General features: G+C 55.4%; 8 protein-coding genes and 1 non-coding gene across 9 annotated transcripts; 4 read left to right on the top strand and 5 right to left on the bottom strand.

Annotated features, from left to right (window-relative positions):
- The first annotated feature begins 284 nt into the window (after positions 1 to 284).
- On the top strand, positions 285 to 2,341 carry BO82DRAFT_336977 (N amino acid transport system protein). Its single transcript, XM_025633373.1, has 2 exons — positions 285 to 1,808; positions 1,868 to 2,341. The coding sequence occupies exons 1-2, from the start codon at positions 429 to 431 to the stop codon at positions 1,925 to 1,927; spliced, it is 1,440 nt and encodes a 479-aa protein (XP_025491206.1). The 5' UTR covers positions 285 to 428; the 3' UTR covers positions 1,928 to 2,341.
- A 447-nt stretch (positions 2,342 to 2,788) lies between these two features.
- On the top strand, positions 2,789 to 4,155 carry BO82DRAFT_311723 (TauD/TfdA family dioxygenase). Its single transcript, XM_025632417.1, has 3 exons — positions 2,789 to 2,953; positions 3,013 to 3,592; positions 3,667 to 4,155. Exons 1-3 carry the CDS (start codon positions 2,860 to 2,862, stop codon positions 4,097 to 4,099), a joined length of 1,107 nt encoding a protein of 368 aa, XP_025491205.1. The 5' UTR covers positions 2,789 to 2,859; the 3' UTR covers positions 4,100 to 4,155.
- Positions 4,156 to 4,370: 215 nt separating this feature from the next.
- BO82DRAFT_t197 lies at positions 4,371 to 4,442 on the bottom strand. Its single transcript has one exon. It is a non-coding gene; the product is annotated as a tRNA-Gln (tRNA).
- Positions 4,443 to 5,167: 725 nt separating this feature from the next.
- Positions 5,168 to 7,543, bottom strand: BO82DRAFT_384006 (DUF3176 domain-containing protein; the record flags this gene model as incomplete). Its single annotated transcript, XM_025638068.1, has 4 exons — positions 5,168 to 6,527; positions 6,596 to 6,765; positions 6,827 to 7,264; positions 7,488 to 7,543. 4 exons carry the CDS (start codon positions 7,541 to 7,543, stop codon positions 5,275 to 5,277), a joined length of 1,917 nt encoding a protein of 638 aa, XP_025491204.1. The 3' UTR covers positions 5,168 to 5,274.
- A 558-nt stretch (positions 7,544 to 8,101) lies between these two features.
- Positions 8,102 to 11,432, bottom strand: BO82DRAFT_354989 (acetyl-CoA synthetase-like protein). The gene has a single exon (XM_025635328.1). The coding sequence runs from the start codon at positions 11,155 to 11,157 to the stop codon at positions 8,116 to 8,118; it is 3,042 nt and encodes a 1,013-aa protein (XP_025491203.1). The 5' UTR covers positions 11,158 to 11,432; the 3' UTR covers positions 8,102 to 8,115.
- Positions 11,433 to 14,296: 2,864 nt separating this feature from the next.
- On the top strand, positions 14,297 to 16,540 carry BO82DRAFT_416587 (cytochrome P450; the record flags this gene model as incomplete). Its single annotated transcript, XM_025639999.1, has 4 exons — positions 14,297 to 15,369; positions 15,420 to 15,471; positions 15,518 to 15,729; positions 15,805 to 16,540. The coding sequence occupies 4 exons, from the start codon at positions 14,297 to 14,299 to the stop codon at positions 16,280 to 16,282; spliced, it is 1,815 nt and encodes a 604-aa protein (XP_025491202.1). The 3' UTR covers positions 16,283 to 16,540.
- Positions 16,541 to 16,584: 44 nt separating this feature from the next.
- On the bottom strand, positions 16,585 to 18,241 carry BO82DRAFT_354987 (acid protease). Its single transcript, XM_025635327.1, has one exon. The coding sequence runs from the start codon at positions 18,202 to 18,204 to the stop codon at positions 16,732 to 16,734; it is 1,473 nt and encodes a 490-aa protein (XP_025491201.1). The 5' UTR covers positions 18,205 to 18,241; the 3' UTR covers positions 16,585 to 16,731.
- Positions 18,242 to 19,230: 989 nt separating this feature from the next.
- On the bottom strand, positions 19,231 to 19,800 carry BO82DRAFT_365448 (uncharacterized protein; the record flags this gene model as incomplete). The annotated part of the gene is made up of 1 exon (XM_025637004.1): positions 19,231 to 19,800. One exon carries the CDS (start codon positions 19,798 to 19,800, stop codon positions 19,231 to 19,233), a length of 570 nt encoding a protein of 189 aa, XP_025491200.1.
- A 12-nt stretch (positions 19,801 to 19,812) lies between these two features.
- BO82DRAFT_416583 (zinc finger MYND domain-containing protein) lies at positions 19,813 to 21,075 on the top strand (the record flags this gene model as incomplete). Its single annotated transcript, XM_025639998.1, has 2 exons — positions 19,813 to 20,547; positions 20,609 to 21,075. The coding sequence occupies exons 1-2, from the start codon at positions 20,100 to 20,102 to the stop codon at positions 21,073 to 21,075; spliced, it is 915 nt and encodes a 304-aa protein (XP_025491199.1). The 5' UTR covers positions 19,813 to 20,099.
- Positions 21,076 to 22,604: the final 1,529 nt, after the last annotated feature.

Below are 22,604 nucleotides of genomic sequence, written 5' to 3'. Positions count from 1 at the left end.
CCCGACGAAAACTCTGCGGCTTTTCCCGAATTTCCCGACACAGAACGGGTCGAAATGCGGGAAACACACCAGTTTTCCGCCACCCCGTTATTGGCCCTGATACCGACCCAGTCACTGTTTATAGTTAAAAGGTCCCAGGGCGGCCAATCACCGGCTCGGGACAGCCAGAGATCGACCCGCCGCGGGGGGTAACAGGGTAATCGCTCTTCCCGCCGGTATTGTGTCGTCTCTCAATTCCGCGGGTAAAATCGAATCAGAAATCTTTTGTGTCACATCTCCAGAGACTGCGTGCGAATCATGCTCACCACTGCTGCTGCTGCTGCTGCTTGCTGTCAATCCTGAAGCTTGTTTCTTCTTTCGTTCCTGAGCGTGTGCCCCCCGAGATAACGGGAGTCTTAGCATCTGACCTGTGACCGGTCCAGCTCACCATGAGCCCCCCGTCCAATGGACTGTTAGATGGCAAAGCCACACCCGCCGGCAAGGATTATGACTGCGAGAACACCACGAAGCCGCGGTCATCCGGCAAGAGTGCTTGGCTCGGTGAGGGCAAGCTGCCCGAGGCCGTGGACGATGGGGACCAGCAGATCATCGAGGCCGGCGAAGCCAAGTACCACCGTCTGGGGTGGAAGGGGCTCACTATCATGCTGATTGTGGAGGCGATTGGGTTAGGCTCGCTGTCGATTCCCTCCGCGTTCGCGACGCTCGGCATGGTCGCCGGCGTGATCTGCTGTGTCGGCATCGGCCTGATCGCTATCTACACCTCTTATGTGATTGGACAGGTCAAGCTGGCCTACCCGGCTGTCCGGCATTACGGCGATGCGGGGGCTCTCCTGATGGGCCCCTGGGGTAACGAGCTGTTCACCTTCATGTTGATCTTGCAGCTGATCTTCCTGACCGGCTCCAACTGCTTGACGGGCACCATCGCCCTGCAGCACATTACTAGCAGCGGCATCTGCTCCGTCATCTTCAGCGTCGTGTCGGCGATCATCTTGCTGCTGCTGTCCATCCCCTCCTCCTTCGCCGACATGGCCTGGCTAGGGTACCTGGACTTCGTGTCGATTGTTGCCGCCATCGGCATCACCATCATCGCCACGGGCGTGCGGGGCACGAACTCGGCCGGCGGCCTCGGCGCCGTCACCTGGTCGGCCTGGCCGCAAGGGGACCCCAGTTTCTCCGACGGCTTCATCGCCATCAGCAATATCGTGTTCGCGTACACCTTCGCAAGCTGCCTGTTCTCATTTATGGATGAGATGCACACGCCGCGCGACTTCACCAAGTCGATCTGGTCGCTGGGCATCCTGCAGATTGTAATCTACACGGTGACGGGCGCGACCATCTATGCGTTCGTCGGCCTGGACGTGCAGTCGCCCGCGCTGCTGTCGGCGGGTGGGCTGGTCAGCAAGGTGGCCTTCGGGATTGCGCTGCCGGTCATCTTCATCTCCGGGGCGATCTGCACCATCGTCGCCGGCCGTCTGATCCACGGCCGGATCTACGCCAACAGTGTGACCCGGTACATCAACACGCCCAAGGGCTGGATCACCTGGCTGATCCTGATCACTGTGTTGACCATTTTGTCGTGGGTCATCGCCGAGGCTATCCCGTTCTTCGATGACCTCCTCTCCATCGCGTCCGCGCTGTTCACTTCGGGTTTCTCGTTCTACCTGCCCCCGATCATGTGGTATGTCCTCATCCGCGAGGGGCCGTGGTACTCGCGGGAGAATCTCTTGACGAGTATCGTCAACTTCCTCGTGTTCATCTTCGGGTTGATTGTGCTGGTCGGTGGCATGTATTCCAGTGTTCAGGACATTGTAAGTTCACTGTCAAATCTTTTCCCGGTGTGCAGAACAGGCGCTAACGAGGATGCTAGATCAACAACTACCGGGACGGTGACGTTCGCTCGCCGTTCACCTGCGGGAGTGTTAGCTAGATGCATTGGGTTCTTTTGGTTTGCTTGATTGGTTATTGCATTCGCATTCGCATACGCATACAGACGGCCTTGTTTTAATGGTATGATATGGTACGATATTCGAAAGACTCGCATGAAAAAGGTTTGTGGCTTCAGGAGTGGTGCACACGTACGCGCTTTTTTGGGGACGGGATGAGCATGACTGATAGACCGTTGGATTTGCTTCGTTTGCTGTACTAATATCATGAGGAACTATGGTGATACGATGACACGGTTGTTGCATGCTTGCATTAGGCACAGCGGAATGACAGTGTTGTACATAGCCTACCGACGATGGTAGATGAATATATAATTTGCACTTGATGTTGGATCATGGTTGAGGCGATGTTGTTGATGGAAAGAGACGCGGCGATGGATTGTTGACGCGGGGTCATGGGATTAGCCTGGTCATCGGACTACTGCTTTTGGCTCAAAGTCAGCACCGCTCAGTAAGTTTAGTAGAAGCTTGGTTCCGAGCTGCCTGGCCGATGTAGTCACAGTGTGTTGAGCTTTTTGGCATGCTCTAGCATCTGAGATGATGTGTACTGCATATCAGAGCTCGAGGAACACGAAAACTCCCAAAAACAGGCCCGTAAAGATATACAGTTGCCTGCCAAATCGTGGTTTTGGCCTGAGATCGCATGCCAACGACATGTAGCAAAGCAGGTTACCCCGGCACTGCATAATTAGTCACCGTAACTTGTGCTTCGCACAATCTCAGCTCGGCCTCTCGGACTCCGAGGTGCGGGCGAGTCTGTCCGCTCACCCGCCGATAAGCTACCATTTCGAGGATAAGATCGGCTTTTTCCGTGCCAGCGGCGACGCCCGCCAGCCCACCTTGCTTTCATATATAGTAGACTCTTCTTCCCTCCATCGTTGACGGACTGAATTGCAAAACCAGTCAAGCAGACAGAATGGCACCCACTGTCCACCCATTGACCCCGCCCCCCGGCTCCGACATCGACTTTGGAGCGGTCGTCGACCACGTCGACCTGGAGAACCTGACCGGTCAGTACACGCTCCCACAGCAACTCCCCACACAACCGTACTAACATTGAACTCGGCAGATGACGACTTTCGCACCATCCACGATGCGCTCTACAAGCATCTGGTCGTGGTCGTGAAGAACCAGCAGCACCTCACCCCTCGCGCGCAGTACGAGCTGACGCGGCGCTTCGACCCGTCGGCCTCATCGTACGGCCACGGCAAGACGATCGACGCGAAACGCAGCATCCTGCACCCGGACCTCAAGACCGTGCCGCACCAGCCCCAGGTGCAGGTGATCGGGCACGGCCACGTCGACAGCTACGAGGGTCTGACCGACATCCAGCTCAAGCACCCCCACCACCGCACCTTCCACCGCGACCCCATCCCAGACACAGAAGACTACGACTTCACCCGCTTCTACCGGTGGCACATCGACGCCGCGCTCTACGACCTGCACCCGCCCCGCGTCACCACCCTGCTGGCCGTCCGCGTGCCGCGCGGACGCCGCCAGACCCTCCGCTACGACGACGACTCCAACGAGACCCTCGACGTGCCCCTGGGCACGACCGCCTTCGTCAGCGGCGAGCGCATGTACAATCGGCTCTCCGAGGAGGACAAGGAGTTTGTCCGTACGAGTCGGATCGAATACGCTCCCCATCCGTACGTTCCCTGATCCTTTCCCCAACCCAACCCAACACTATCCTCCATCTTACTTACCCCGACACGTGAAACAGATACATCTGGATGTCCCCCGCGCGCGCCCTCCCCACAGGCCTAGGCCTATACTCAGAAGACCGCGAACTGCCCACCTCCGACCTCCCGCCCATCGACCCCTCCAAGATCCAGATCCTGCCGATGCTGTGGAAGAACCCGGTGACCGGCCACCCGGCCCTGCAGATCCACCCCTCTGCCGTGCGCAAGATCCATCTCAAGGATGGCTCGGTCATCGACGACCTCAAGCAGGTCCGCGACATCGTGTACAAACTGCAGCGGCCGGCGATCAGTCCGCAGTACGTGTATGCGCATGACTGGGAGGAGGGGGATTTGGTGCTGTTCCACAACCGCGGGGTGCTGCATTCGGTGGTCGGCGCGTTCGGGGAGGGCGAGGTGCGGTTGTTCCGGCAGTGCAATTTGGCGGCCGGGGAGGCGCCGGTCGGCATGGAGTAGGTGGACATAGATATAGATATAGATGTAGTATACAGTGGGAGGTAATAATGATTCACGAATTTTTTTTTCTAATTTTGGTGGCTATCAGGAGGGTCAGGTGTTGACGAGATATTGATGGGAATGACATCTCACAAGAGCAGATAATCAGAAAGGAATCTTAAGTGAAGAAAAACAGATTGATGTAGGACATGAGATGTGTACTGTGTGTTCTGGGATATGATGAGCGGGCGGGAAGCCGCGGTCCGCACGATGCAAAAAACATCATGCGCAAAGGTCGTGCCCGGGATCGAACCGGGATTACAGGAATCAGAATCCTGGGTGCTAACCATTACACTACACAACCTGTTCTTATGATTTGCTATTAACTCTTTACAATATATGACAAAGTCAAAATATGAGTCATGGATACTAATAAACCACGGTTCTCTACAGAGCTTCTATTATCATCGGTCAATGTAGTGGGTTTCTTTCCGTTCATTATAACACATGACAAAACAGTGTTGAAGAGCAGGTATACATGATCGGAGCATTGAGAACTACAGCTGCGCTACGCCCACTAGACCAAGGTTGCATTGCGCCTCCAGATGGCTATGTATTTTTTGTCGGATCCCGCTTAACAAGATATATCTGGTGGATGAGCTTGAAACTCACAACGGGGCCTACAACCATCTCATAATATCCCCCGTAGACCAATTACACTAGGTTGTTTTACCAGAAGATTATGATAGTTCGCTGTTGACACCTACCTTTCTTCCATCACCCGCCCACCCAGTAACCTCATACCCACCCAACGATGTCTTCTACCCCAGCCGTATCGAGGTCAGCATCTTGACGATGTTTCTCACTTAGGTTGACAATCACTGTGAATAGCTATAGCTCACCACTTATAGAAAGTCTCTGCTATACAGTATCAATAGCCTTTATAACGGAAGGAGGGAGACTCGAAGGTCCTCGATTGATGCCAACATGTAATTTACATAACAGCTGTATAGCAAGTACATGGAGAATCATATTTCACTTGCTTTGTCGGGGCCTCTATCAGTAGAGTACCGAAGCGGAGCTCGTTCTGCCAGCACATATCGCTACACATAGCCTTCATTTTGGTTTTGTTTTTTTTCTTCTTTTTGTCTCTCACATCCCTTTTTAATAGCTGAACCATACTTTAGACTATACAGTCAATCATGCAACGCCACCTCGTGCGCATTCGTAACCAGCCTCACTCGGAGTTTCTCTGCGGCGTGGTCGAGGGCGCTCGCCGTCCATGCAGTCGGATGATGTACCTGCTGGTGATGATCCGCATCCGCATCCTCGTTCTCGTGCACCCCCGTAGCCCGATACAAAAACAGCAAAGGCAACGGATTCGTCCCCCACGTATACAGATGCAGCCGCCGCGTCTGGACCGCCGTCCCGAGCCAGACCGCACAGCTCAGCAGCCACACCACTGCCGGAAGCGCGATCCACTCCCAGTGCACTGCGACGAACGGGACCATTACCATCGTGTGGCCGGTAGTGAGGTTACCAGTTCGATCACTGCTGCCCCGGAACACTGCGTCCCGGATGGTCTTGGACATAGCGGCGGCGACGTTCGTCACGGCGCAGCTGAGCTGGTCGTTGCACTGGTTGCGGGCGTTATAGCTCATGATTGCTGGGGAGGCGGCGGTGGTGCTGAAATTGCCGTAGAAGATCGCTTCGATTGTATCTGTGACTGCGTAGGCGGAGGAGGGCCCGGCGGAGAAGCCGAAGGTACCTGCCGAGGCTGTCACGGATCCGGTGAATAGTGTCGAGATGAAGGTCATCAGAGAGGACCAGGCTTCGTAGCCCATTCCAAAAGTCGTGTTGCCGGTTGACGGGGCCAGTGCGAACTCGAAGGTGGCGGAGTCGTTGGGGTAGTAGTAGGGGGTCCAGTCGGCCACGACGATTTCCTTGTAAGTGCCGGATGAGACGGCGACGCGGACGCTGCGGACGATCGGCTCGAGAGCGCACTCCGTGGCGAGGAACCGGGTGCTGTTGTCGATGCTGGTCGCAATCTTCCAGGTGGCTTGGGAGTTGTTGTTGTTGGATCCGGCAGCGAGCACGTATTGGATCACCGGGAAGGTGCTGTTCGTGTACACTAGGCTTTCGGTGCCGGTGATGGCGGCCATCGCCATGGGTTGCGAGGTGGATCCGCCTTCGCGGTACCAGGCGGTGGGCCCGTTGCCCCCCAGGTGCACTGTGCAGTTCTGCATGTCTGAGGTGATGGCCGTGCATGTGCGATTGAGACGCGATGTGACGTCGGAGCAGAGGGCCCGCATGGCCAGGTTGGATATGGGATCCCAGGTGCAGTTTCCCGTTGGACAGGTATATTGGGGAATGGCCCAAGGGGCGGTGGAATCGATGTTGAAGAGGGCACTGTATACGTTGGCTTTGAGGATGGGGTCCACATAGTGGTCTTGTTGAATAGCAGGTTAGAATGGATGCGAACCATGGGGGTTTACTCGTGGGAATTGCTGCACTTACAATCTGCAGCGATTATTGGACCAACAACATTATATAGGGATGTGGCGCCGAGGAAAGAGATCTGAGAGGGTGATTCAATGGTGCTCGACACGTAGTGAAGGAGGTTCTGAATGAACGGATCGAACCCGATCGCGAGTATCACAGTAAGACTACCAAGCACGGCGAAGTGACTGATTGCGGATCAGCAGGCGAGCACTCTTCTTCGCTCTCTGGATCAAGCATCGGACTAACCGGCCTTTGAGAAGCCACAGGAGCTCTAAACTCCCAACCAATCCCCCGCGACTGGCCGAATCAAACGGCTTCAGATCGGACAGCCGCTTCTTCTGGTGAGCGAACCACACCCACTTCAACTGCCCCAGGGAGTTGGTGAGGGCGAACATCAGACCCGCGCTGGCGATTGTACTCAGCCATGAGATCACCGAGTTGAGAGAGACACGGGGCCAATCCGGTTGCTGCCGACCATCGAAGTGGCTAAGAATTGCGGCGATCGCGACAATGCTCCCGGCTGAGACGACCAGAGCCACGGCCTCCAGTGCCCAATCGTCGATGCTTGTGAGTTTTGCAGTTTCTCCGGCGTTGTTTTGGGAAGCAGATGGGGAGGGTGTCGTTCTGCTGACAGAATCTGGAGGTTGGGAGCGAGGGATTTCGTGGTGGAGGGGTGCCGTTGGACTGCCCTTCGTGGGAGCAGAGAGAAGATGTAGCTGGACATCATCAGTCTCTTCTCTGGGATCCGAACCAGGGATCTTGGTTGCCATTGAAGCAGGAGTCGAATGCTTGGGCATTGGCAAGAATCTGCGACGGAGTGCAGCCTTTTTATACAACGGATTAGTGAGAACCAGCGCAGCTTCGGGACCCACTTTTCAGCCCCCAAGTACCCAAGTCATGCACTTACTCAATGCACCAATCATCTGTCTGAAGACATTGCTCGATTTGCCATGACGGTGTCATGTTCAAGAAGGTTATGCGGCTCATCAGCTACTACTGATTCATGCTCAAACGCGGATGCTTGTCGTGGTAAATCTTAACAAGCTGACACGGAAAAGCCCATCTTGTATTTGACACGGCGATAGTAGGGAGTTGGAAAGTCGGGCTTCGGGCGCCATGCAATGCGCCACGCGGGATTCACGTTGAGGGTCTGTGCTATCGCTATTGCTTGTAAGATCTGAACAAGGAAAGCAGATACTTCCACAAATGGGTTAGCTAGATATTGCCAGTCCCTCAGTACATGCAGTGATCGATGGAATGCACCAGGAATATGGATTTCATGCGTAATGATCACGGCGGGCTCTGTCTTGCAATGCGCTTATTTTTCTTTTGCTTTATCTTTTTGCTTTTTTATTTTTCTCTCTTTTTTTTTCTTTTTTTCCTGTGTTCTTCTTCATTTTTGCTTACCTGGGCTGAAGCTTACTATCCCCTGTCGACTAGTAGAAAACACTGGTGGAAGGGTATATCTGCATGTGCATGAGACCAACAGACGGATCAGATTAGATAACCACTATGAAATATCAATCATCAGCAGTCTATAGACTCATCTCCGTAAACACCACCCCCCTCTGCCGCTCCATCAAATCCACCAGCGTGGCCGCCACCAGCCCGTCCATCCCACATTCCTTGGCCCGTCGCACCCATTCCCCCACCTCCACCTCCTCGAACATACACCCAGCCTCCTCTTCCAACTCCTCCTTCAATTCTCTCGGAGACAGCTTCCGCTCATTACAGTGATGTAGATACTTCACCCCGTCCCTCTCATCCTCGTCCCCCAAAGCGGAAGCAAGTATCCTCGAAGCAACAGCATCGACCGCCACAAAGTCAAACCGCCAATTCACTCCCTCCGTTACCGGGAAACACCGCATCTTCCGCGCATACTGCACCATATTGTGCATGATGTCCATGGCCGGGGGTTCATTCTCCGACGTACCGGGCGTACCGGGTTGTCGGGCGACGATGCTTGCGGGACGATGCACCACCACCGGTAAGTGCACCCCACGCAGGTGCAAAGCCTCAACGGCGTTCTCGATGAGATGCTCACTGGCCCATTTACTCGCGATGTACCCCTGCTCCCCCGGAGGCGGGTAGTTCCGGACTGAAACAGGGGGCCAGGTTGGTTGGCCGGTGAGGTTGACCACACCGCCTGTCGAGACAAAGTGGAATGGGATGCCCCGTTCGATTGACAGCTGGAGCAGGAAGCGAGTGGAGTGGAAGTTGGGCCCCCGCAGAGTGGAATACGATTTCAAGAAGGACACCGAGGCGCCGTTGTGGATGATCAACCCTGTTCTGTTTGAGAGACTGGCGATGACTCCGTCATCCAAGGAGAGAGTGGGATGGGAGAGGTCGCCGGGGTACAGGGTTAGTTTAGCGGCGTGGTCGGCATTGCGGGTCAGGGACTGCCGGGATACACTGCTGTTGCGGATGGCCAGGCAATGAACATGTGCGATCCTCGGATGGGTGAGGAGCTGGTGCAGCAGGGTCCGACCGAGGAAACCCGTTGCACCAGTCAAAATAACCTCGACTTTCGAATCAGGGCTGTACCGGGGAGATGTCTGGATAGCCCCAAGCAAGGAAGGTGTAAGCCGAGTCTCGCTTTCCCAGTCAACCTCGGTGGTTTCCTTGGTGGCTTCCTGAGGCTGCAGAAGACGGGCCATCGCCGACAGCCCCGGAGTTGAAAACAACTCCGTCAGCGCCACGCTCTTCCCTGTCAACTCCTCAATCACCTTCTGCAACCGCACTAGAAGCAGCGAGTTCCCCCCAACGTCGAAGAAATTGGACTCTGCTGACAAGACTGCCTCGCCAGGAAGAACCTCACGCCACGCCTTTGCCATGACCTCCTCCTCCACTCCCAGCGGAGCAAATTGACTGTTCGTTTCGATCGCGATTGGCGTCCCGGACAAGTTGCACAAAGCCTGGCGATCTAGCTTCCCTGATGTGGTGTGAGGCAGCTTGCCTACTGCCATGAATGACGAAGGCCGCATGTACCGTGGGAGAGGGAGCGACCGAGCGAGACTCGCTACCAGTGACGAGAGTGAGTCAACTTGCACATCAGGATGCACGACGACATACGCTGCCAACACCGCATTCGCATTGTCGCCCTTGACGCACACCCCTGCTGACAAAACCGTTCCCTCAGACGTGGCCACAATAGCCGTCTCGATCTCATCCAGCTCCACTCGCTGTCCCCTGATTTTCACCTGCGCGGATCCCTCCATTCGACCCAGAAACGCTAGTGACCCATCAGACAGCAGGTAGCCTCGATCGCCCGTCCGATACAGCCTGTCCCAGCCCCGCTGTACGTCATCCTCACTAGCATAGATATTCTTGACGAATTTGCTAGCCGTGAGCCGGGCATTGTTCAGATACCCTTGGGCCACGCCTCCTCCACCAATGCAGATCTCGCCCGGTACACCTGCAGGTACCGGTCGGCGCTGTTCATCAAGAATAAAAACGGAGTAGTTCGTCAACGGACGACCACACGGGATCAACTCTGTGCTACTATTTGGCCCATCCACCCCGACAATCATCTGCATGCTCGACGACACAGTGATCTCGGTCGGACCGTATCGGTTCCACACTCTCAGTGCGGGTAGCTTCAATCCCCGGAAAAGAGGGATCAGACTGGACAAAAACTTCTCTCCGCCACAAAACGCGTTGCGGTACGTCACGCATTGCTTCAAGTGCTCTGCACCATACACCACGAGATTGTGGTACTCGGACGAGGTCATCTGCGTGTAGGTAATCTGCTCCCTGGCCATCAAACTGGCTAGTTGCACCGGATCACGTCTCACCTCCGGAGGAGCCATCACCAACGTTCCTTGCCCGGCTAAAGCGGCGTAAACACAATCAATTGAGGCGTCGAACGCAACGCCGCTCTGGTGAAGCACTGTCTCCCTCTCCAGAGATGCATTCTGTCGCATCGATAGGATCTGGCATGTCAGATTGCCGTGACTGACAATAACCCCCTTGGGCTTTCCGGTTGACCCGCTGGTATACAAGATATACGCGGTGTCGTTGACACTGGCCCTGATCGGAAAGACCTCGTCCATCCCGGACTGTGGTGTGGGAACAGCTATAGTGCCACCGGCCAAGGACGTAGCAAGTTCCTTGGTATTCTCGTGGTAGAGGATGGCTCGCGGCTTGCAGTCTTCAACAATAGTTCGCAGTCGCTCTTCTGGATGCTCAATGTCGACCGGCACGTAGGTACAGCCGGCATAATGAATACCCACAATTGACACAATGGTGTCCAGGCTCGGCTTGCAGGCGACAACGATCGCAGCCGACCCCTTAAGCTCCTGTAGCTGTCTGGCCAGCTCCTGTGCACGACCCTGCAATTCCCCATAGGACAAGAATTGACCGTCCGCTTGCTTGACGGCCACATCCCTGGGGTGAGCCTTGCAGTGTCGATCGAACAAATGCACCACTGTCAGCAAGTGCTCGTCTGTATAGACGCGCTCACCCCGGCTAAGCTCGAGTGCATGTGTGATACTCTTCTCATCAAACATTGCGAGGTTAGCAACCGGCATGCTGGGCCGCGCTGTAACCTCCTCAAGAATGCTCACGAGCGAGGACATGATAAACCCCAGACTCTCCTTGTCATACAGATACTCTTGCCCCCTAATGGCAACCTTACAATTCCCATCCACAAATTCCTCCACTTCTACCACCAGATCTAGCCCTGTTCTGGCATCATCCATACGTAAGCTCTGCGCCCTACAGCTTCCCAGTGTCGCCTCCTCTGTCGACCCCATCTTATAGTTCAGCAGGATCTGAAACAACGGATTTTCCGAGGGCGACCGCTGCACGGCCAATTCATCCAAGAGCACCTGATACGGCACGGCTGCATGCGTCAACGCCGTGCGGACCTGCCTGGTGGTGGTGGATAACAAGTCACGAAACGATTGGCCAGGGCGAGCGGCTCGGAATTGCAGCGGGAGCATGTTGACGAACATCCCCACGACCTGAAGAGCTTCCTTGTCCGCTCGCCCGGCGTCCGAGATCCCGAGGCAGATGTCCTTTTGTGCGTGGCCTAGGAGCCGGAAAACCAGCTCCCGAAGAGTGGTGAGGTATAGGAAAAATGGGGTCGTTCTTCCGATCTTGTGTGCAGTTTCTTTAATCTTCGATGCGAGGGAGATACCGATGGTTCTCTCCACACTATGCACGCGGTAGCTATTGAGTGGTTTGCGGGCTGTCACGCGGGCGAAGGCAAAGAGAGGGATCGGTGGGGGCAGATTGGCGAGCTTGCTCTTCCAAAAGTCCAGACTCTCGCGGTAGGTGTCGTTCGCGAGAGACTGGCGTTGCAGAAGTGTGTAGTCCCGGTACCGTGGAGCGGGCGGTAGGATTTGTCCTGTGGAGTATATCAATTGCAGGTCTTTGATAAAGATCTGCGCGCTGAAGCCATCGAGTGCGATGTGATGGAACCCAAGGATCAGGAAGTGCGTGGTTGGGGTGAGAGTGAGGATGGCCACTTTCATGGTTTTGCCACGAAAGAGATCATACACATGATCTCTGACGGATGTGTAGACTTCGTCGACGCTCTGGGTCGCCCCAATAGTATGAATGCTGATCTCGATCTGTGTTTCAGGCAGAACGCCCTGGAACAACTGGGGGTCTCCGTCCCTCGAGTCGAGGAAGAAAGCTGTTCGCAACGATTCGTGTCGATTGGACATGGCTCGGAAGGCAGTTGCAAGTTCGACGGGCTGCAGTGGCCCGTCCACGGCGTAGGACATGGTGACATTGAATGTTGTGGGATCGGTCAGGTACTCGTGCAGGAACCATATTCTCTCCTGGGCAAACGAAGCTCGTTGTACGGCTTCAAACTGTGGTTGTAGATCTGATATACCATCTTCTGATGGTACAGCCTCGAGGTTTGGCGACAGGCTCCCTGGTGTCGAGGCATATGTAGAGTGGTATGCACTGGATGACTGACTATCATCCTCCAGGGCTGTGCTGCAGATGTTCTCATGCAGACCTTTTGTGAGCTGCTGCAATGTCCCAACTGATACCATGTTGACAGAGCTTTGTAGCTGCTTGTGCTCAACATCCGTGATGCGGACGTGAGGTGTGATATTTGTGGGCTGGACCCGACTTTCCAGCCTCTGCCAGAGTTCAGGGGTGGATGAAACGCCTTCTGTCACGACCACAGACTCAGGAGCAGCCATATCATTCGCCATATCGTTGTTGGCAGTCATGAAGATGACAGGATCTCTAGAAAGAATGCTAGAGCACCGAGCGTGTTGAATATTGCACGGTATCTGTATTGTGTATGGAGCCGGATGTCGAACAGGTATTGGAGTGTACTTTGTATACGGACTGCGGGCTGAGCAGGTTGCCACCGGCACGTGTAGAGACTGGTCAGGGGCGCTGTCACAGCACTTCTGTAAACAGGAACGGGCCTCGCCGAGTCATTGCCACTCGGCCAGTTACTCAGAAGGATCTCGGCGTCTTGTTGTCGCCACTGTCCGCAGAACGAATATGTAAAGCACCATCCACAATCAGACGCTGAGGGTCACTCAGTAAGACCTTGGGATTGACATGGCCCTGGAGATAAGAACAGTGTTTGGTAAGTGGCGTTTGGCAGGAACGGTTTCACCCGGGGAGCACCAATGCAAGGTTTGGTGTGAAACAGTGATGGGGCTCAATGTCGCCGAATGTCACCGATCGGATCACCCATGCGATTTGAGCGGCCATCGGGGTAAGAAAATATTTGACCCACTCGATTGGAACCGAGTTGTATGGTAGCATGGGCCAGGCTAGGTTCTTTTGCAATGACCTGCAACCTGTTAGCCAAATTCTGAAGCGCTCTATCTGTGGCCAGTCAAGGGTGTTGCCTCAGAACGCCACCAACATTTCGTAGATCGTCTATCAAATAGCAAAACAATCAAAGTTTGCGATTTAGTCCAGCAATGTGAATGACCTGTCCAGGGAGCTTCCTTGATGAAATACGTACAGGGTGGCCTGGAAGCGCGGCGGCGTGGAATCTGTCTGCTCAGCGGGAATCATATTTGCCGCGCTGTATTGCAGTCCCACGTGGGTGTGCATGTAACGTTAGGCAGAGTCATTATCTCTTGTAGGATAGCTCTCCGCGCTGCTTGAGACAAGCAAGATGATCCGTGCGTAGCTCTGATGGTTGTCATCACGTTAGGTGGGAAAGACGCGAGAGTCAAAGTGACGAAGATTGTTTACCATCTCGAGGTGAAGTGGTGAGGGAAGCGAGAGGTGATGATACGGTAGTCTGTATTTACCAACTGTGCAGCCCGATACGGTGCGCAGTGCCCTGGACTCTCAGCAGGCTACACAACAGTATTGAATTCACGGTGTCAAATCCATGATTCTTCCCAGATAGCAGAAGGCTTACATTGAACGATAATAGCATGGGCTCTTGTGTTGTCCAGATAAGATTATGTCTAGCAGATGTATAGAAATCATAACTGATAACTGATTTCACCATTGTCGTTCTCCCCGGGAGGCATTCCACAGACATCCAGTTCTCTACGGCGCTCGAATGCACAGCACCAGTTGAACTACAAAGCCAACTTAGACAACACTCTAAGGCAACATTTTGACCACTTGCTGACATGCTATTACGCTGATTCCGTCGGCGATGGGATCGTGGCCTGATCGATTGGCCAATACAAAGTCACCGAACGCGAACACCGGCCGCGGGTCCGCCAGAGATACATATTCAGCCATAAGAACTCCAGTCGAGCGATCATGACTGAATCTATAGTGCAGTACTGGCATTGCAGCTGGTATTGTTTTAGAAAATCAACATTGAACTCAGTGGCAGACACGCTCAATGTCTTCACTCTTGGTGGATCTTCCCGCCGTCATCGGCGTGGAAAATCCCAAGGATGTATTACTTCCACTCATTGTGGGAGCGGTCGTAATCGGTTTGACTATTTTAGTCCGCGAGAGAATGAGGGTCAGGGGATTGGTGAGTCTGTCTTCATTACTGCCGTGTCTCGAACTGCGCAAGAACATGTACTGACTGATCAGCCTGGTCCCCCCCACCATCTCCTCTTCGGCACTCTTCCTGCATTTATGCATGTGCAGAGCAAGGGCCCCAAGGATCTTCACCCCCAGGCCCAGATGACGATGCTACAACGGCTGTACAAACTAGGTGACATGTTTACCATCGATACCTGGCCCCTGATGGACCAGATGTACCTGGTGGCCAACCCCAAACTCGCCCACCAGGTCTCCCAGGACAGCAGCCCGTTTCCCAAACACCCGATGATCACGCGCTTCCTCAAGCCGCTGACCGGCTACAACAGCGTGCTGGCCGCTAACGACGCCAAATGGAAGGAGTTGCGCAGTCTGTTCGCCCCGGGCTTCTCCAACGCCCATCTGATGACCATGGTGCCGCTGATGGTCGAAAAGACCGAGGTCTTCTGCGACCTGCTGCGCGAATACGCCGCCAAGCACGAGCTGTTCTCCATGGAACCGATGGCCGCCCGACTGACCATCGATATCATCGGCATCGTCGTTCTGGGGGTCGACTTCAAATCACTGACCCGCCGCGACGAGCTGGTCGAGGCCTTCCGCCACCTCCTGGACCTCCTGCCCAACGGCCAGACCCTCGACATCAACCCAGTGACCCACTACCTGCGTCGCAAGTACGCGAACACTATGGACAACTACATCCGACGCGTGCTGCGCGACCGGGCCGCCAACGGGGCCAATCAGAAGTTCCGCACGTTGATGGATATCGCGATCGAGCGGTATGAGCAGCTGCCCAACGGGTCGTTGTTCAGCTGTGGATTTGAGCAGCTTGCCGTCGATAAGTGAGTGCCACCTGCCTCGTTTGGATGAGCAACTGACTAATATCGCATAGTCTCAAAACGTTTGTCTTCGCTGGCCACGACACGAGCAGCACCACCCTCAGCGTATGTCTCCGCGGTCTGACTTATTGATTGATGCTAACAACCATAGAACATCTACCACCTTCTGAGCAAGCACCCCGAGGTCTTGGCCAAGGTCATCGAAGAGCACGACCAAGTCCTGGGCAAAGACACCGCAGCGATTGGCCAGCTCATCCGCGACCAGCCCTCCATTATCAACAAACTCCCATACACGACGGCCGTAATCCGCGAGACCCTCCGCCTGTATCCCGCCTCCGGCAGTCTCCGCATGGCGCCGAAAGAGTCAGTCCTCAGCCCCCTCCCCCCTCCACCCCATGTCGCGTAAGAAAAAAGCTCGAAAGGCTGATGAACCGACAGCACAACCTTCCACCCCGACAAAGCCCCCGCCGTGACCGTGCCCAAAGGCAGCCTGATCTGGGTGGGGATCCACACAATGCACCACGACGCGGAGTTCTTCCCGTGCCCGGACGAGTTCCACCCGGAGCGGTTCATGACGGCCAAGACGATCACGCTGGCGGACGGACGCACTGAGGCCGTGACGGCGGGGTGGAACGGGCACGCGCCGCCCGCGGACGCCTATCGGCCCTTCGAGAAGGGGCCACGCATGTGCATCGGCAGCGAGATGGCCATGATTGAGATCCGGGTCGTGCTGGCCATGACGCTGCGGCGGTTCCGGTTCGCGTCCGCCTACGCCGAGTACCGGCGACGGCACCCGGACGAGGTCGAAGCCGCCGGCGGGCGCACCGAGGCGTTCGGCGACGAGGCGTACCAGGTTTTCTCGTCGACGGCGAAGCCCAAGTCCGGGGTGCCGATGTATGTGTATACGAAGGAGTAGGTTGGCTTTGGGAGGTGTTGTTTAGTTTACGAATTATCAGTTGCGTGGTGGTCCATACCCTGAACATGTATCATGTGGTAGTTTCTATTGGAAGGGCTTGCCCTTAGTCCCACCTTTGCATGCGATCAAGATTCTTGTTCCCTTTTCTCAGTTTTTACCTTTCTTTTCATCTACTTCTTTTATCTACTTCTTGTCTCTCCTCCTTTCTTGCATTCTTTTGCCCTTTTTCTTGCTGGTGAAGAACCGTCATATGGTATTCGAGATGAGCATACGCATAGACAGACAAATGTAACAGGGTAACCTAGCCCACGTCAACGTTTACCACAAGCGTTGCCACCAACCTACAGCCTGCACACGCTCGTTTCACCAAACCACTTCAACATAATGAGATTCAAGCATGATATCATATTCTAGACCCCAGTTCTATTCCTCAATTCCCCTATATTATGTTATACCCTCTTCAACGGCGCCAGACCAAACACATTCCTCTCAAAGTCCAGCACAACATACAGGCCCTTCAGAATCCCATCCCCGACTGAAATGACGGTCGCATCCCCGGTTTCCGTGCGACTATGCTCCCACACATGCGCATTCAGATAACACTGCCCGGTGGCATAGATCTCCTGCACGTAGTCCTCGGGCCCAACCGAGTAATTCCCGCGCCGATCGAACTCATACACCAGCTCGGGGAAATTTCCCGGCGCGCAGTCAATCACATACCACTCCTGCGTCGACATCCCCGTCGTGCTCGACGTCCACTGCGCCGCGATCGCCGCCCGCGTCTCGGCATCCGCCTTCCGACCCCCGGTCAGCCGCACCAGCTCCGCGTACTGATTCGCCGTCACGGGAACACCCAGCCCCTCAGACCCATCATCCAGCACCGCCAGCGGGGTGACCAATTCCTCCCCCGTGGCAGGATTATACCGTGGGGACCCGCGCCGGTATCTCCGGTCGCTGTGATCCGCAGGCAGGAAGTCCTTGTTCAGGGCGGTCGCGGGAAACGGAACCGCGTAGTTCTTCGACCAGCGCTGGCTCCCGTCGGGGAATGTCTCGGCAATCCACCCGCCGGTCCAGGGCGCGGCCCAGAAGTTCCAGATCGAGGGCTTGATGGGGAGGAACATCTCGTCGCCGAGCCACGGCGGCGTGACGATGGGGTACCATCTCATTTTGTCGGCGTCGTACAGCGTGGCGTCCGTGCCCCCGAAGACGAACTGGGCGTCGCCCCCGTGACAGAATCCCCTGGAGGAGAGCTTGGCGCAGCTGTTGAAGCCGATCTGGGCGCCGCTGCGGCCCTGTTTCCAGGCTTGGTAGTGTGTCGGGTGGTACGTCGCGTTCAGGCCGGGGATGACCGGCGCGAGGCCGAAGATGCCCCCGAACGGGACGGGGGGCACGTAGTGGCCTGCGAAGGGGAAGTCGGAGACTTGTATGGTGGTGGCGGGGGCGGTGCACATGCTGGAGGTGTTGGAGGGATTGTTGATGCACACGGTGTCGGTGGCGTAGTTGACGGTGAAGTCGGGCGAGTAGAGGCTCGTGTCCCACCGGAGGCGCGGGAGGGCGGTTCGGTTGCTGTAGGTCGTCGAGGCGCGCTCGTCGAAGTAGCTCTGGCCTTCTGCGACGCAGTGGGCGGGGTCGTAGCGCCCCTCGCAGCGGGCGCTGCGCGTAAACAGCGTCACCCACGCCCAGTCGCTCAGCACGGTCAGGTTCTGCGGCGGGGTGCCCACTGTGATGTTGAAGAGGTAGCCGAAGCCATTCCAGGTAGCGGGCACGGAGGTCGATGGGAGGGTTTTCGAGGTTCCCAGCCAGTTTACGGTTTTCAAGATGGGTAATTGCCAGTTGACCAGATCATTCACGCTGGTGGCTCCGGATAGGAAGATCGACGCAAGGATGGAGGCAAGCGCCCCGAACAGGAGAAGGATATACATGGCACAACTGAGAGAGCTCCCGGACTTACACACAAACTCCCAGACCAAAATGACATTTCAGCATTGTCTGCACCTGTACTAGAGAGTGTAACTATAAATCATCCTCATAGAGAGAGTGCTTCGGCGGGTTATAGAAGGTCGATGCTGTCACGTGGGGATTTGCCCTACAAAATGCGCCGAAGGACCCACCCACCCCTCGGCCCCGGCATGATTGCCGCCGTCAGATAAAGTCCCCGCGGCACCGAACCATCTCCCGGTGGAGCGAGCGGCCACGCGACGATGCAAATCTAGATTTCAATGAAGAGAGCTTTATAAACAATTAGTGACTCACTGTGAGAACAATTCTGAGTCAGGCCAGTGAGCTCCCTTGGCTGGAGCTTTACACTCCTACTACGGAGTCTTGATCAACGCTAAATTGGCCAGGGCAGAATTTGATAGAGAGAAAGAGAAACAAGACTCGGACTCTAGAACCTAACAGGCTAGGTTTGACTGACTTCTGGTTGATATAGCAAACAAGCAAGCCGGCCAGGTCACCGAGGAAGAAAATTGGATCAACATGTCACCACTCAATCCTCAACCGGCAAAAGCCTGTAGATATACCTACTCCAACGAGCGTCTCGGCAGTTGGGCAAATGTTACATCATGCCGACCGTCTTTCGTGTTTCCTGCCGGTTATTGAAAGAGGAAGTGAATACTGTGCTTGAGATAGACTCGGTTGGATTATTCGATAGAATAAGTACGTTGTCGAGGGAAGGAAAGATGCAGTGGCTCTAGCTTGCTTTGTCCTGACATGGAAACCTGCTTTCTGAGGGTTTGTACTCCCTTCTACAAAATGATGGATCAAGAGTGTAGAAGTCGCTTTCTCGGTTGTGCGGGTCCGCTACTGATGTAACCAAGCTGATTGAGCCTTGCACGCACCGGCAACGTGCTTTCTCCCTTCATCGGACGCGCAGTGCCATGGAAAAATAGATACGACGCTTGCTTGGCGATCGTCGTTCCCTAGCTAGGAACCCGGAAAAGGTTACACTAAGCGCCATCAAGTTGCCAAGATATCAACTGATTGACTAAAACCCCCAGACTCGGTGCGTCATCTCCAGGGTAATTAACTATCATCATTATTTCATGCATTAGCCCGTGATCTTCGAGACCCATCTCCAGACGATCATGCCTGTACACCCCGCCAGTCTCCTCCGCATTCAGTTTCATCTCCGTATTATCCGTGTTTGCAATGACCAAGTTCGCAGCGAGAAGGTCGAGGAGCTCGGGGACCATCCGCACCGTGGCCTCGATCTCGCGCGTCTCGTCGTGGATGCCTACCACGAGGATGATCTGGTCAGCGAGCGTGCACTCATCCGCCATGAAGACCGAGTACGGGTTGACGACGGTGTCGCGGGCCGTCTCGGACACGAAGCAGACAACTTGGGCGAGTGTCATCCCCACAAACGGGGAGACAAATCCATCGTCCACGTGCCCGTCTGAGGTGGCGGAGTCGCAATCGAGTTGGAGAAGACGATCGCGCTGGTCGGTGTCGAGAAAGATGATGGAGGGCGTCGCTTCGGTGTTGTAATTCTGGGAAGGTAGACCTCGTATAGACATGGTTATTCGAGCCGGGCGACGGCCACCAGACTTGACATTCCATGACGTTGTTAAAGCAGCGATAGATTTCGTTTGACCTGCGATTGCCCACAGCAAAAGAAGTGAATGAGTTGCAAAATCCACAAGCAGGCCACACACGGCAACCACCACATATCAAGTACGCCGGGCCCACAAAGGTATTTTCCCAGGAAACCGCGTCTCTCTTCCTGCATCCCATCTCTTCCCCTCGTTACTTCTCCCTACCATCACCACCATCACCAAACCCACCACCACCCACCCGCAGCCTCAAATCACCAACGATGCCAGCAACAACCCCCACAATCTGCGCAGCCTGCAGCTCCACCGCCACCTACCACTGCGCCGGCTGCCTCAACCCTCCCGCCTACCTACCAGGCCACACCATCAGCGCAGCGTACTGCACCCCTGCCTGCCAAAAGCGCCACTGGCCCATCCACAAACAGGTCTGCAAGGTGATGACGCAGCGGACGAAACTCCACCGCGCAGCCCGCATCCTCAAGACCACACTACTAACCTACCGAGCCACATTATACGACATCGCACTCACGCAGATCGACCTCCGCCACGGAACGCTACATCTGCACCAGACGGCCAGAGACCCTGGAACCCGTGTCCGCTTCCCAGACTATCTCACTACTAAGCCGGAGGAGAGGGAGGCAGCTCTGTGCATGAACCAGTGCACGGCCGCGATGGCGCTGCTGAGTGGGATGATCCGGAAGCTTCTGGCTGGTGTGTCCTTCCCCGCATCCCGCACCGATGACCTAGATTCTGTACTGATAAGAAGGAATAGGTATGGACACGCGAATCGAATTCATGGATGTCCAGATCGGCAAGAAACCTCGTCCGACGCGACTCGTTCCCGGCCCTGATGCGACGGGGTGTCCGCATGCTGTGCTGGTGGTGACGATGCGCCTCTCGGGCGAGGAATGGGTCCTCGATCCGACGGGCGGCCAGTATGGGTATCGCGAGGGGCTGGTCCCGTTCTCGCTGTATATGGCTGAGCGCGAGGCGAGGCCGTTGGGGCGTCCCGTGCCGTATGATGCGACCGAGACGTCGGATCTGGATTCTCTGGTCGGTCTGCCGGGATTGGGGGCGCGAAGGAGGGATTTGGAGGTGGAAAGACGGGCAAGAGAGTATTTTGCGGGGTTTGTAAGGGATAATGTCGGGAGTGAGATGTTGGGTGGTAGTGCGGAGGAGTTTGAGAAGAGGTTGGAGGGGTTTGATAGGGGGTTGAAGGAGCATTTGTTGGAGTTCTGAGTGTAGGTGGTGGCAGCGCAAGAGAAATGGTCTTCTTAGGTCGGTGGGTTAATTTATTGATATTGACTCGCTACTAGGTGAAGTGACGGAGGGTACACAGGAGCTTGCCGAGCGTCTATGAAGCTGCCATGCAACAGCATCCATTTAGAAGCGACACAGAACTAGCGCATCTGCTCATTTATTACACACCAGCGAACATCAATCGCAGCTACTAGACAAGAAGCTTAAACCCTCCTGGCACATTACGCTGGAAGACACCCCTGGGATCGTATGCTGAAGCAACGCGGCAGTCTTCTAGATTGCAAGTGAGATTTGATAGTCTATACTGACTATCATCCTTCAAACAGATTGGGGTATGCTCTATTCATAAGACTCGAGTTTGCTTCCACCAGGTCTAATTTTGGCCCAGGTCATGCCGGCTCATTCTTCCTGGACTTCAATGGAGCAATTGCCGATGAGCAAGGAACTCTATCACAGAGCCGGTATCTCTCGTCAAGTAGTGGATCACATTTTCGAGGTCGATCCCAAAGCCCTATACAATGTCAACAGCGCCCGGTGTATGCACAGCACGGATGTAACGATGGCTGTATATCGTCAACATCTCTCACCCGACAAAAGTCTTGACGACCTCCTTGCCGACCGGATAACCCCTTACATTCTCAAAGCACTTACTCCCGGAACGATGTCACCCTCTGAGTCTGTCCGCACAGTATCTCTCCACGACCTGTGCGTTGGGGTTTTTGTGGAAAGGCATAGCGGAAGCGTACTACGGACCTGTTGGAGCCGGGGCCCGCTGGCTCCAGGTGTACCAGGTCTTGGATCCGCTCAACATCGCTGTCACGGGCGGACGCGATGCTGCCATCGGGGCAGGAGGCTTCCTGACGGGTGGTGGGATTGGCGTCCCCAGCGTGACGGCAGGATGAGGCTGCGACGATGTGCTCGAGTACGAGATCGTTGTGGCCAGCGGAGAGATTCTGCGCGTCTCTGCAGATAGATATCCGGACCACTTCCTGGCCCGGAAAGGCGGCTTGAACAACTTCGGCGTGGTGACTCGATTCACCATGCGCACGCATCCCATCGGCAAGCTGTGGGCGGGCTTCACCGCATACCCCGGGGCAGACGCGCCACGCCTTCTAGCCGCGTACTCGGACTTCATGGAGCCGGGGAACTTCGATCCTCACGCGGGGTTGATCGAGTTGTATGGGTGGACGAGCAAGCACGCCGCCGTCCATGCGATCCTGAGCATGCTGTACTCCCAACCACACCCGTATCCCGCGGTCTACCAAACCCTGATCGACAACAGCACGGTGTTGTACAACCCTTGCGAGTGACCAACATGTCCGACTTCGCCATCGAGAAGGACACGTACCAGGTTCCTGGGTTTAGGTACGTGACTTAACTCAATCCCGAAGCATCAATCCCACGCTAACACTGACTCCAGCACGATGTACTACACCACCACCTTCGCCCACGATCCCGCCGTGTACTCGGCCGTCTTCGACCTGTACAACAAATCCGTCGCGTCGATT

Source organism: Aspergillus uvarum (genome assembly GCF_003184745.1).
Source record: "Aspergillus uvarum CBS 121591 unplaced genomic scaffold BO82scaffold_32, whole genome shotgun sequence".
Classification (NCBI taxonomy): Eukaryota; Fungi; Ascomycota; class Eurotiomycetes; order Eurotiales; family Aspergillaceae; genus Aspergillus; species Aspergillus uvarum.
The sequence above is the reverse complement of the archived record's forward strand: the minus strand, read 5'-3'. Positions and strand labels throughout refer to the sequence as shown.